At 44.4% G+C, this 14272-nt stretch overlaps 4 protein-coding genes across 4 annotated transcripts; 2 read left to right on the top strand and 2 right to left on the bottom strand.

Moving 5' to 3' along the window:
• Positions 1-1413: 1413 nt before the first annotated feature.
• Positions 1414-2959, top strand: PAAG_05575 (hypothetical protein; the record flags this gene model as incomplete). The annotated part of the gene is made up of 3 exons (XM_002792244.2): positions 1414-1566; positions 1641-1648; positions 1711-2959. The coding sequence occupies 3 exons, from the start codon at positions 1414-1416 to the stop codon at positions 2957-2959; spliced, it is 1410 nt and encodes a 469-aa protein (XP_002792290.2).
• Positions 2960-3422: 463 nt separating this feature from the next.
• PAAG_05574 (N-acetyltransferase) lies at positions 3423-6759 on the bottom strand (the record flags this gene model as incomplete). The annotated part of the gene is made up of 2 exons (XM_002792243.1): positions 3423-3639; positions 3764-6759. 2 exons carry the CDS (start codon positions 6757-6759, stop codon positions 3423-3425), a joined length of 3213 nt encoding a protein of 1070 aa, XP_002792289.1.
• A 3428-nt stretch (positions 6760-10187) lies between these two features.
• PAAG_05573 (hypothetical protein) lies at positions 10188-11427 on the top strand (the record flags this gene model as incomplete). The annotated part of the gene is made up of 3 exons (XM_015845623.1): positions 10188-10278; positions 10541-10981; positions 11003-11427. 3 exons carry the CDS (start codon positions 10188-10190, stop codon positions 11425-11427), a joined length of 957 nt encoding a protein of 318 aa, XP_015699849.1.
• Positions 11428-12082: 655 nt separating this feature from the next.
• Positions 12083-13825, bottom strand: PAAG_05572 (hypothetical protein; the record flags this gene model as incomplete). Its single annotated transcript, XM_015845622.1, has 4 exons — positions 12083-12826; positions 12897-13320; positions 13400-13635; positions 13709-13825. 4 exons carry the CDS (start codon positions 13823-13825, stop codon positions 12083-12085), a joined length of 1521 nt encoding a protein of 506 aa, XP_015699848.1.
• Between the last annotated feature and the right edge of the window lie 447 nt (positions 13826-14272).

Here is a 14272-nt window from a genome sequence, read left to right as displayed (position 1 = left end):
GTGGTATACTCCCTTACAACAAAGGACCAATATTTCAATGCAGCTAAAACTGGTTGGTGGCGATTTATCCAAACTCCGCATACCCGTCCAGTTGCAATTTTACCAAGACGCAGGACGGATTTCCTAGGCATGGTGATTAACATATCAAAGTATGCAGGTATCTTTGGTTCGAAAGTGCATTATACGGGTGTGTCAAAGTTAACCTTCGTGAAAGAGCAAAGGTTCAAGCTATCCGCGATCTTTAACGATCGAACCGCGAGATAACAAATTCATGGTGGTCATTATCTCCAATGACAAAACGCCAATCTCCGCACATCTGGCCTTTCCACTCGATTTCTTATGCGAAACTTTGATCAAGTAAGAACGATATGCCCGGCCCATGAATCGTAGCTTTGCATGGCGGGCAATGCCTTGAACCTGATGGCTGATCGGGAGCCACACAGGCACTGCGAAATTAAGAGAAAAGACAATTTGTGATTCTTCATTGTTGGCTCCCGAGACACATGAACACCAGTAGCATGGACACTCTAATGGAGCTCGCTCTTCTGCAAGGGGGTATTACCGCCGTATTCACGAAAACGCAAATCAGAGTCAAACCGCCATCTTGGGCCTGGCCGAGAAAGGAGATACTGGCAATTAGGGGATACGGGGGTTACCAAACTGTAGGGGCAAGGGCAACTGGGAGGTTCCTGTGGAGACATTCACTCTCTCAATTATATTAAATACGCCAGGTTCACTAGTTATCAACGTCCAATCTTATCAGTTTTGATCCCCCCCGGCCCCCGTTGGCGAATGGAGGGAAAATCCAAGGACCGAAAACTAAATCCCGCCACTTCGAAGAGGGGCTGAAGGGTCTGTTGATGGCGTATACTCTGATGATTTTGATATGTCCCAACACAAACAAAGACTCGATGGGCAACATCCTCGTCAGAGGTGTGTATAAGCTTCGGGTTCGCTTGCCAAGTATATACAGCATAATGAGTCCCATTATGTGAGGCGTAGAATCCGTCCCAATGACCTAGAGGGCGGCCGAAGAAGATAATCTTCCATTCCATTGCGGAAAGAAATGTCCCAAACCGCCGTTTGGGGACCAAAGATGACCGGCGGGATGAGTCAGCAGATCATCATCACGTGGCGATGCGGAGAGCGCTACTTTCGCCCAAAACAGCAACTGGACACCTTGCGCCAAGGGGAAGGAGACCGGGACGGGCATGAAATACGTGCGCACGGTGGTTCAAGGAACGGGGGCGGATATTTAAAAGAACTCACTCCCTCTCACTCTCTGGCTAGTTATAGAGTATTCTTGCTTGCTGACATTGACATGAGCTTTGTATTGCGTTTATGAACTTATCTCCTTTCGTAACCCCCCGTGCGATCGCTAGCCACTGTTGCATTTCATCCAGCTCTTCCACCATGCCCAAGAAGAGCTCCGCCATTCTGCTAATTGCAGCTTTTTGGCAGACACTACTCGTAAATGTCGACGGTCTTTATACCAAAAACTCTCCAGTCCTCCAAGTTGACAGTAGCAAATATGACCATTTGATTGCGCGGTCAAATCAGTTATCTGTAAGTGCTTCACTGGCCTCGGTATCAAGTATGATTGAAAACCATAAAAACGTGAAAATTGACATATTCTCTAGATTGTAGAGTAAGGTTCTTCCCCTTAGCGTTGCCAACGAGCTTGTATCTGATTGACTTCACCTATTTCAGATTCTACGCTCCATGGTGTGGACACTGTCAGAACTTGAAACCTGTATACGAAAAGGTTGCCAAGCACCTTGATGGGCTGGCACAAGTTGCCGCTGTTAATTGCGATGACGACTTGAACAAACCCATCTGTGGCCAGATGGGAATCCGGGGATTCCCTACTCTTAAAGTCATAACCCCGTCGAAAAAGCCCGGAAACCCACGAGTTGAAGATTATAACGGTGCGAGAACGGCTAAAGCTATAGTTGAATATATGGTGGATAAGATACCAAATCATGTAAAAAAGATTACAGACAAGGAGTTCGATGGTTGGCTAAAGGAAGCAAATGACACTGCAAAAGCTATTCTGTTCACAGAGAAACCCGCGACCAGTGCACTTCTCCGGGCGTTAGCTATCGACTATCTAGGGTCAATTAATTTCGCACAGATTCGAAACAAAGAGACTTCAGCGGTACAAACCTTTGGTATCAAAAAGTTTCCGACCATTGTGCTTCTCCCAGGTGGAGGAAAAGAAGCTATTTCCTACGGTGGAGAGTTAAAAAAGAATCCGATATCTGATTTTCTCGGTCAGGTAGCTAAAGCCAGCACAGATCCAAAACCCAGCAAATCTACAGCGTCCACTACCTCCGAGGCCACCGAATCTCCAGAGACCAGTTCCAGATCTGTCTCTCCTTTACCATCCAAGGCCCCTGCTCTAAACATCCTATCCACAACCTCAGACCTTAGAAAGGTGTGTCTCGCCCCAAAGACGGGAACTTGTGTCCTCGTCCTCGGAAAAATGCCAGAATCATTGGATTCAGAACCTCCAGCTGGAGCATTTCAGGCATTCACCGGCCTCGCCGAGATCTCCCATAAACATTCATTGAGAAAGGGACACCTGTTCCCCTTTTACGCTGTTCCAGATACAGTAGAGGATGTTGGTGTATTAAGGAATAAGCTGGAGCTGAAGAAAGACAGCGTCATTGATGTCATCGCTTTGAATGCGAAACGCGGCTGGTGGCAACAATACGACCCGGGAGAGGAAGGCGACTTTAGCGCCGCCAAACTCGAAACATGGATTGACGCGATTCGTCTTGGAGAAGGAGCCAAAAAGAAGCTACCCGATGGCGTTGTGTTCGAGGAGCAAGAGAAAGTGACAGAGCCGACGAAAGAACCTGAGAAAGAGGCTGGGATGGAGCCCAAAGTTGAATCACCAAAAGAGCCAAAACAAAAACCTGTAAAGGAGGAACCAACCAGCCATAATGAGCTGTAACTATATTCTAGTACTTCAAAAAATTCAGAACCTTCTCTCCTTTTCTTGTCTTGCTATGCTCTATTTCGCTTATCCTGTTTCTTGGGTTGTTATTTGTTTAGCAAGGAGTTCTTGTACTTTATCCCCCACGCATGTTTCATTATATTTTCCTGTGCTTAACAAATCAATGAAATTTACTAATTTACAATTGAATTGACACTGGGATAGAGAACATATTCCCTATCATGATGACTTTATTAAATAGTAAAATGGCTTTAACTAGGAAATATAGCCAAGCACAATCTTGACAAATGCCAATTTACACACAAAAGAAATTCTTACACAGAGTATTTCCACGCTTTTCCCAACCCTCGCAAACTCCCCACCCACAAAGCAGAATAAATTCTAAAATTTACAAAGAGGGGGTAATCGGAGACAACAGCCAAGAAAAAAAGTCAGGGGAAAACACCACTTCATCTCATCCTTACTTCCTCCCCTTCTCTGTGCCCTTCTTAATCTTCTTCTCCCTCTTGCCTTCAATTTCCTTCTCGTAGATCTCTTTGGCCGACTCTCCCGCCTTGCGCTTCATGGGTTTCGATGACTTGACGCTCACGGTGGGTATATTGCCGTTCTTACCAGCGGAGGCGCGGATTTGCTTTTCCGCATCTTCCCAGGCAGCGGCTCCGTTGGCGATTTCGTATCTGTATCATTAGAGAAAAAGGGAGCCGGAGTTAGTTACATAATATGATGGGTTAAGCAAACGTTTTTGAGGTAAGGAAGAAGCGATGCGCAGCAAGTATTTGGAAGAGAAAGAGCCTAGCTTACTGCTCCAAAGGCAACGCATCAATAAGAGCGCGTTGTTTTTCTCTCAACTCTTTAGTAACCTCCTCACCTCCTTCTCTTAGCTCCTCATCGAGCCCAACATCCAGAGGCTGGAATCGATCATCGATAACTTCATCATCATGAACGTCCGTAGCGTCCTTCGGAGAAACACCAATTTCCGCAGGCGGCAAAGTCTCCGCCACAGCACCTTCGACTAGAATCCTGAAATGCGCAGAAACTTTCCTGACAATCTTTACAAACATGGCCATCAGCTGGGATGCGGCAACTTTAAGTTCCTTCTCAACATCGTCAAAGGATTTTCGCTGTAAGCCTATAGCCAACAGGATTGACTGCTGAACTCCGGAAAGATTCACGCCGCTCCCCAAGCGGCCAGAGAAATAGAATTCCGCGATCGTTGGGACCATGTCGAGGATCACGTGGTAATCGAGCAGATTGTTTGCGTAGCTGTCTAAACGTTTTAGGTCAAAGGGAGAGAATGAAGCGTCCAGGTCTGCTTTTGTAAGGGTGAAAGGTGTGTAAGATGGGTCGGACTTCGAGGCTGCACCGGTGGATTCGCCGATGCTGAGGGAGAGTACGGATGGGAAGTCGTGGAATTGATAAGATAGGAGGGCAAGAAAGCGTTTGTGGAAATCCCGTGCGTAAGCTCCAAGCCAGCTGGTGTCATTGCTGCCTGCAGATAGGGCACGGAGCATGACACAGGAGTGTTCGCCGGTAAGTTCGTTGGGGGTTTGTCTCAAATAAACTGGAGTGAAGCGAGAGCGTTTCCAGAATTTATGAAGCTGAGGGGTTAGGCCGTAGCTGACGCCCAGGTAGTCAAGGGAGTCTGGGCGCCGTTCGTTGAGTCTAGCAAAGAGAGGTGGCATGGAATGTATGTCTCGAATACGAATATTATCATCCAACAAACTTGAATTTGCTAATTCCTCATCCGTTACCCTGACCAATTCATCGGAGGGGAAATTATCCTCCTCTGACAAGCTTGCAAATTTGCCTTCGAAGAAATCGGTCAGTAGTTCGACAGCGCGTGAGCCGTAGCCCATGCCCAGATAATCTGGGTTCGTAGCTATTCGCACGATCCTTGCACCGGAGAGTCCCGCAAACTCTTCGTCTTGGAACTGTTGACTAACAAGCCAGGGGATTAGATCTCCTCCCGCTCGTTGCCCACGGCTAAGGCCATGTAGCACGCTCTGCTTGCTTATTCGACCTTCCAGAGCCACCTGGATTACACAGAGCGGTTCAGGTACCTTGTTGGGGTCAGTTGGTGGTACCAACACATATAGTTGATGCGCTGGTGCGTCACTCATGAGCTGAAGATCATTTGGCGAATTTTTGTAGTGGCTAGCCACATACAACGCCATCATCTGCTGCAAAAGCTTTTCGGGAAGCGGGTGGAACGAAAAGAGAACGTCACGGTTAACATGAAGAAGCTCGCATTGTGATGGGTGAGGACATCCCTGGGTATTCGCTTTGGATTTAGGAAGGGTTGCGTCGAGGCAGAGGAGCTTATTCATCCATTTCTCCACTGAATCTCCAGGCGCATATCGGATGGGTTCCGAAAGAGTGATCTCTCGCAGTGAACGGCCACCCGAAAAGTCCTTTTCTCCATGCTTCACAGATTTTCCCGCCGCCCGGTCAACAATGTCTGTATCATCTGTAGTTTTCGTTCCACCTGTTGACTGCTCCCGAAGTTGTTGAATCAGTTTCAAAGACAGAGATCTTCCAGTTCCTTCATATCCGTTGATGGTGGACGCCATAAATACCAAATACGGACCCATTAGCTTTCTCACTAATGGTAAGGGTATGGCAGCAGCCTCATCAATTACCAAAAGTTCTGCTTGTCCAAGAGCAAAGGCATCTTGGGGTTTGATGTATTGAATTGTTTGCCTGTGTTGGCGGTGAACATTAACACGAACAATAGCTTTGTTGAAATCGGGGTTCGTTGACTGAAGAATTGTGTAATCAACATGATCCAGGTATCCTAGAGCGTCAAAGCCCTTGAAGACAAATTCAAACAAAGTTTTCAAATTCTCTGGGCTTGGAGAAGTAATGAATATATTGCTATAGCCGTACGCAATCGCCGCAGCAATGGCAACACCAAGGGCAGCGGATTTTCCACGACCACGGGCAGCAGTTAAGGTAACAGTACTTCTCAGAGTCTTCTCTGCTATGGCATCAACAAACGTGAGAAGCGCTCTTGCCTGGTCCACCGTCTTCGCCAATGTGACCAAGGACCCAACAGGTTCTGTATCTGCCAGCTTATCCTTGATCTCCTTTAGTTCCTTCTTCGTCGGGTCCATAGACTCGTTGCTTGGGTCAATTGGAGCCAGCGGTTCCACATATTTACCACCCGAGATTGGCAAAACGTTCAGCTCATCATCTATTACCAAGCAAGTTTTGCAGCTTCCCAGAGATAGGATAAAGCGCTCGTTGAACCGTGCGACTACATCGTCATGAGCCTCGGTCCGGTATCTGGAATGAACATCCATAGATAAGGTGTAAAGCTGTTTTAGACTCTTCATTCCCTTCAATAAGAGAATGAGCAGTCCTCCACCTTGGACAGTTTCAACGGTGCGCGCTAACAGATTGGGTGTGAGCGCCTCGAAGTCCTGCAACACACACATCCCATATGTGTTTCCCAGGATTTTGTCCGTCTCCTTGTAATAGACATATCGAATCTGCTGGAGTGTGATGAACAGCTCGAACGGATCCTCGGTATTTGGGTCCCGTATTCCTCTTTTGATTTCCTTCTTAATCTTGGCCTCGCGCTTCTTGCGATGGCTGGTAAACCCAAGCAGATCCTTCTTATATGCCCATAAAACCGATTTATTCTGCTTAACGTCGACGCTGCACATTATGTGGTGGAGGTGGACAATGACATCTTTAGCGCGGTCACCGACGATCACGAAGAAGCTCCTTTTCTTCTCCTGAATGCCATTTCTAATCAGGGAGGTGATCCGGGAATCGATCGATTTTCGTGGCATGGTTTCGACAGTGCACTGGCGGAGGTAGGATGGACGACCCCAACGGTGACAAGCGCGGCCAAATTTCTTTTGGCTGCAAATGCAAATTCAGCACATTGGCAGAGAAGGGGTTACAATACGAATATGAATTGGACGCCGGATATCCGTACGAACTTCAACAGCTGGCATTAGAGACATAAGCTAGGGCACCCAGATCCCGCGCGAAAGCTACTGTCTGTTTAAACCACCCATACGCTTTGATGTTGCTCCGTTGACCGTAAATGACAAAAATATAAATTTTTTAAAAAAAAAAAAAAAAACCGTTTTGGTCTCGGGTATAATTTACCTGTTCTCGACCGCTACTGAAAAACGGAATTCTTGCCGAGTAACACCAAAGTTGATGTTGTCACGTGATCCCTTGCTTGGTCTTTCTTGGGTAATCTTCCAAGATCTTTTAAAGATTCTTCCAAGATAAAGATAGGCGGGGAGGACAGATTAACCGTATACGGCGAGGGCAAGTCCTTGCAACATTTTTGAAGGGCAGAGCAAAGGGTATTTTGGCGATGGATGATCGAGATGGCGACAAAACTTCACAGGTTGCTAATTTAATTTATGTTCTAAACGCGCAACAGAACAGGGGCTTATGACGCTCTAAACCGAACAACAGAACAACAGAACTACATCATTCAACGGGATGAAGATGATCATATTCCCCCGCGAGTATGAAGGACATGTATATATATACTAGCAGGTAATTCATAGCGCCCAATCTCCTCTAACTTCCAGTATTTTGGTGCCCGGACTACCCTCCGCCGTAATTGTGGAGAAAAGTGATCTGGATGGGAAGATCGATAAAAGACTGACCGCAAACGTTGGTATTTGTTAATCGTGCCGCTGCGCAACCCACACCTCATGTGGGTGCACCATACCAAAACAATAAAAACACCAAAAAAACTCAAATTTCAAAATACTGCCTCTGTCATGAGAATTTGAGGTTCCTTATCAACATATCCAAGTGCATATCAATGGAAGGAATCTAAATACTGCAAAGATTCCAGTTAACAAGAAATTAAATAAGAGTCAGAAGGATGTAATTAAATGATAAGTCAAGCTGCTTGATGAAAAGAATTATCCTTCCACAACTGAATATATTGAAGATTTTGTGAATTTAATACTCAGATGCCAGTATTTAGATCCTACTACCTCCTCTTCAAAAGTCAACAAGATGTGAACTTATAGGTTCATTGAATGTCTACCTGAGTATAAAAGAGTGAAATAGAAGTCAATGAATTTAAAGAGAGTGACAGTTGAAGGTATTGAACATATCAATACATGATTTGAATATCTTCAAATTCTATTTGAGCAGTATCAATTTCATATCTGTGATATATATAACTTCAATAAGATTGAATTTCAATAAGGATAAGAATGTGGAGAATGAGTTATAACTACTTTTAAAGAAGTTAATTTCATCATTTCTTCATCCTTTTCAAGAGGTTTGATTACAGTCATTGAATATATATTCATGAATAATCATATTATTTTATCATTGATAATCTTGATCTTCAAAACACACTTGAAGAACTGATATACATAAATAGATTTACTTAGCAATTATAAAATTACTATATCAGATACTGAATTTACAAATGATGAGATTAAATTTGAATGACTTAAACATTTCAATACTACTATAGAAAAGAGATAAAAAGAAAATCATTAATTGCTTTTAATGAATAATCATAAATCTCACTTTACTGAGAAGTTTATACAATATACAGATTTTTATAAAATAATTTTATATAAATTTTTATCACATGTTACTCATTTGCTACAATCTCTAAATAGTCTATTATTTCAGCAATATAAGTAATATCATTCAAAAGCAATCAACTACACTGTATGTCATAATCTTATTAAGTATGAAAAATGACAGTTTCTACAAGATCTCTCAATTATGTAAAAGCAGATCTTTAAATCTGATACAATAGCTGCAAAATAAGCTCAACATGACATATATTCATGAAATTCTGACTAAGTTCTTGATGCTCTTAAGTAGTGAATCTCATCACCTGCTTCACTGCAGATTTATAAAGATGAAAATGATTCAAATTACATATCTATCTCTTCTTCTCAGCTATTCTCATCAAAGACAATTCAAAAGCTGAAACATCATATTAATATTGTAGAAAATGTCATACAAAGTATTAGAGACACTCTCAAATTGAAATCACTTATTTTAATATGTTGTTTGAACAAAATATTCAAAGCAAGTCTAATTTATGCAGAATTTAATGAGCAACAAATCACTGAATTAGAGAATTTTCTCAATGTCAGTAAACACTGCAGAGCTAAAACAATCTGTTGTCAGATTCAAGTAGAAATAGTTCTCACTATTAAAGATGTCAATAGAAAAATCAAGTAGCATAAGAATAATAAAGCTGAAAAAAAGCAGAATAAGAAGTGGCAGAGACTTGAAGTTGATCCCATGAAAATTGACACACTCACACCACTGACAGAAGAGGAATTAAATCAATTTAGAGATGACACACATACTGAGAGTGATGTAGATAATCTTTTTATTATAAATTAACTACTAATTATTGATATAGAGTGCAATAATAAGGATGTGATTTTAGATTTTTATCATTTTGGTGTGGCGGACCCACATGAGGTGTGGGTTACGCAGCGGCACGATTAGTAATATTCTTTCTCCCTTGGCAGAAAGCCACTTATCCAAGGATGGCTAACGGATAATCACCAATCAACGGTCAAAGTCTCACAACAGACCTGGCAAAGGCAAATCATGGCTATTCGAGGCTTCTGGTATGGTTTGTTGTTCTTTTAAGTAATAACTAATGGAATTGTAGAATCCTACGCCTGTCCCTTGGGTCAAACCCAAGAGTTTCCCAAGCACTTTATATATAGAGTAGCTGTCCATGGTTCCACGGCGCAGAGCACCGCTTATATTCTTATCTATTCTTTCTTCTATTCTTATTTTAATCCGCAACGTTTTTTGGATCTCCTCCCAGAAAACCCGCAAGTCTCCATTGCTCTGGGAGATAGTTAGATACATACTTGCACACTTATATCCTTGATCACGTGACATATATTCTACCATATCCTCGTTGTTCTCGTAGTTAGCAACCTTTGCAATTAATCAAGCTTGCCATTCTGTCATATACACCTACCGGCTGGGACCTGCATGGACCTGCATGGTTGCCGCCGTATGCATTGCCGTGGGTGATTGGTCAGTCCCCTGGATTCCATTCGCTTTTTGCCCACATTACCTAATAATAGCTCTACCCCCGCGCTTCACACGGGCATGCGAGCACAGAAATTGAGAAGAAGGAGAAAAAAAAATAAAAATAAAAATAAAAATAAAAATAAATAAATAAAAGGCCAGAGGGGTGGAAAGACATCCTTGCCGACTCTGATCGAATAAAAGGATGGACGTCAATGCGCGCGGGATGGTCCAGCGCATTGCATCAACGTATGTGGTACCCGGAGTGAAAATGACGGTCCTAATGCAGCCAGTGTGTTTGTCTTGAGCCGTTTTGCTATTATCCCTGTCTGCGGTCGGTACGTTTCATTCCTTTACGTTCGGCCGTGGTAGCTTCGGGCCGATTGGTAGATGCTAAAGAGGACGGCCATTAAACCAACGGGCTGCGAAAAAATAACAGATCGGCCTGTGCACACTACATTGACAGCATTCGTGCTGTCCTGAGTATTTCTCTCGGTCGAATTGCCCTCTTCTCCATCTCGAGACCTTGTTGTGGAGGATCATGATGATTCTTTGCAGCTTGCCGATTCCCTGCTGCGGACGTCAGCAGAAACAATCTTCAAGAGCTCTACCAAAATCACGTAGGCTCACAAGTGCGAAAGTACGGTGCACATCTTTGGTGCGGCACCAACAACCACACCTCAAATCCCGTTTCAATCCTGCTTCCCTCCTGGTCCTCATCCAAGGAGAACCCAACTTCCTGCAGATACATCAACATCCCAGCCTCGAGCGTCTCCACCACTCTCGATCTCCAAACTTCCGTCTTCCTCACAGACAAGGTAACCCGCTGCAGTATACAGGACTGCAATGCCCAAACAAGTGAATTCGGCTTAGGCCCCTCAATCGATCCCCAAGAACATTGGAAATACCGGTTCCTTATGGATGCTGACCGGGCCAGTTTCAGCGGGCGCTTCTTGCCATTTTTGCAAAGCAGGAACCTCCCGTTTCCGTTTCGCACCAGTTTGTTTCGCCAATGAATAGATAGGCGACTGACGCCGTGGCATCACTTTGTGCCGATTGATGTTCAATTGCACGGATTGTGGAATTCTCTGGCATATTTCTCTGGGGCAAGGATCGTGGATTCCAATGCTCCTGATGCTGGTACTGATGCTGGCCTGAATAACGAAAAAAGTAGTTGTGACATTACGAAAATTAAGAACGAAAATGCGGAGGAAAAATTATCAAAGACGACTATCAATACCAATCGCAACGGAGACGATGATTGCGATAATCACAAAATTCTGATGTATCCACATACTCGCAAAGGCGAATTTATAGCTGAAGAAGGCTGCAAACGGGCTGAAAAGGTGCTTAGGAAGGAAGATATGGAAATCTACATGTTTCGGCCGCTGTTGGAGTGGGAGCGGTTGACGGATGATAAGATGGAGTTGGGGTTTCAGATCTGATGATATTCGGATACCATTGGATTAAATTTTTAATATCTACACACGCGTGGCTTTGCAATTGATAAAAATAAAGATTTTAATGATTAATTGAAGATTTTCTTTCCATCAAGGTAAAGAGTTGGCATCTATCAAGAATGCTACCTAGCACAGATAACTGAATGACCAGAACACCTAACCAACATAGTGAGCATGACATAGAAAATGATGCATGAACTTCACCTGTCAATAAGCTGTCCACTCGCCAGCGATGCTTTACTTCTAGGTATTGACTTATGGCACAATTTTATTCAGTTTTCCCTTCCGTCACTTCCATTCTGAACTTCAAAAATCATTTGTCCATCTTTGGCATTTGTTGTCAGGGCGCTCTAATTGCTGCTGATTGCAAAGGGGTCTAGATATTAAGTATCCTGACAGGGGACGAAGCTTTTGTTTAAAATATTATTCATACTCCCTCTTTCTTTGACCAAAAAAGAAAGGCGCAGTCAAACATTGTACAAAGCATGAATAATATGTATATAAGGGTGCTATGTATGAACACAAAACGGGCCCTCGGAAGGCCGATTCCAGAAAGAAAAAAAGTAAAATGAGTCTCACATCAATTAGATGTACGCAGAACAAAAAATGGAGAACCAATCCACTACCGGTTTATTTACCTCTACTGATGGTGATGTCGTGCTGCATGCTGATTTATGTGCTCTTTTCTCTTCACCGCTCTATACTTATCATTTGTTGGATACCCATCAGCGGAATACTCATCTGTGGGATACTCATCATCCGCGGGATTCTCATTTGTTGGATACTTAGCAGGCGCCGGTTCGATGGGAATTATGGCCTCTTTCGGAGCTGCAGAAGGGGTGTAGACGATCGCAATTGTGGTTTGGGTCGTGTACGTCACGCAGCTCTCTGCTGGTGGAGGGGTGCAACTTAAGATGTTGGTTGCGTCGTAGGAAGAAGAGGCGGAGCTGTCGGTGGGATAAGGGTCATTTGGCTCGGTGGGGTAGCCGTCTGTTGGGTGGGAGGCGCCTGGTCCAGTAGGGTAAGCGTCTGTCGTATATGAGGCACTTGGCTCAGTGGGGTTCGCGTCCGTAGGATAGGAGGCGCTTGGCTCGGAAGGATAGCTGCCAGAAGTACCTGAAGTGTTGGACTGAGTTGTTGAAGCGGTAGTTGAGACGATGGTCGATGTGGACTGTCGTGTGTTTGAGGCTGAAGCACGGTTGCTAGATGATCTACCTGGCTGGTTTTGGAAAACCCTCAGATAATTGATAGACCAGTAAGCTTCTTGGAAGTCTTTGGGGTTGTTCTTGACATAATCTTCGCAGGTGTCGGCTTTGGCAGAGCAGGTATTATACTCGGGCCAAGTGACTCTGGCCCAGTCGCCGCAGAAGGCGGTGTTGAAAATCTGATGCCACGGAAGTTTATTTGATTAGTTTCAAGTCATATGTGATGGACAGAGATTGAGAAGTACATACAATTCGCTGTTCCTTGAAGAACTTGTCAAAGTCGCAACCCGTGAAATGTGCGACTGGTTTACCCCAAACCGAGGGGTCGGGGTTTACCCCATTGATATTTGCGGGAATATGGGAACGTGGGAAAAACCAGACGCTGACGGCGTCGCTCTTCCACTCCATCGCATACACACCCCCACCAATTGAATTGAAGTCAGGTCCCCAACCCTTCGAGCTGGTATCCTTAAACAAACAACCTTGGTTTGAAGGCTGATTTGGCGAGTATACATCACAGTCGGTAGTGACGAGACTGCCTGTGAACTTACCGTTGTTTTCTATTTTACACCCCTTCGTAGAGTGCAACGCCACAACATTTTGTTTTTGGGTGTTGACACCCTCGATGATATCGAATTCGCCGTCATCTGGCCAAGAAGCCCCTGTCGTCCAGCTGTGATGAATAGTCAGAATACCGGCAACTGGGAATTGACATACTTCGATGCGCCTTAGGAGAAGCTAGTGGGACTCACAATGCGGGCCAGGTTCCGCAGATCCCTCCTGGCATGTGGGAAATATCAGCCACAATTAGTCCATGTTTGTAGGTTTTCTTCGTCTCGAGTCGAACACTCTTGCGGCCCGAGCCAGTTGCGATGTTGGTATAATCAACTCCGAGATAAACAAAATCGTTTTTGTCAGAAGCTAGCCCATCCTTCACTGCCGTGTTTTGATCGACGTAGGTAACATAAGCATTGCTGGGGTCAGCACCCTGTAAAACTGTTAGTTAGTTGCATCAACGCCAGCAGTTGTGGTAGCCAAGCACTACTGGATCAGGGACTTACATCGAAGAACTCGAAGCCGTCAAAGAAGTTTGATGGCTGATAGTCATCTTTCAACACGTAGGACGCGGAGCTGAGCTTAGTCACGGCGACCAGCAAAGTCAGGCCGGTAGCCCTCATGATGACTTCGTTTGCTTCTTGCTTGTCTTTCTAAAGTAATGATACAGTTATATTATTTATTATGTTGTAAACAACACAAAGGGTGTCCGTGGATGGGTATATATCAACTGGATCAGGAGAGTAAAAAACGATCTTCTGCTTCGGCAGAAAGGAGGGTAGCCCGGCGTGTGTTTAAAAACACACAAAGAAGAATAATATCAGAATAAGGAGTGGAATCGTTGCAAGAGCCTGCAACAACTGGACGCCGACGTCTTTGCAGCCTGGAAGGAGTGTCTGCCTGCGGAAATGAAAGGAAAGCACAACAGAACAATGAAAACAAAGACACGGATTCACACAAGGCAGCATCCCGGGGATGAGACTTTGGAGGGGGGGGGGCAGTGATATATTTCTATTGCCATCCTCCTTAATCCCTTCACGACGCGAAAAATTGTTTCCCCCCCCCCCCCC

The sequence above is a fragment of the Paracoccidioides lutzii genome, assembly GCF_000150705.2.
Source record: "Paracoccidioides lutzii Pb01 unplaced genomic scaffold supercont2.15, whole genome shotgun sequence".
Classification (NCBI taxonomy): domain Eukaryota; kingdom Fungi; phylum Ascomycota; class Eurotiomycetes; order Onygenales; family Ajellomycetaceae; genus Paracoccidioides; species Paracoccidioides lutzii.
Note: the sequence above shows the minus strand (reverse complement) of the source record. Positions and strands in the feature narration are given on the sequence as shown.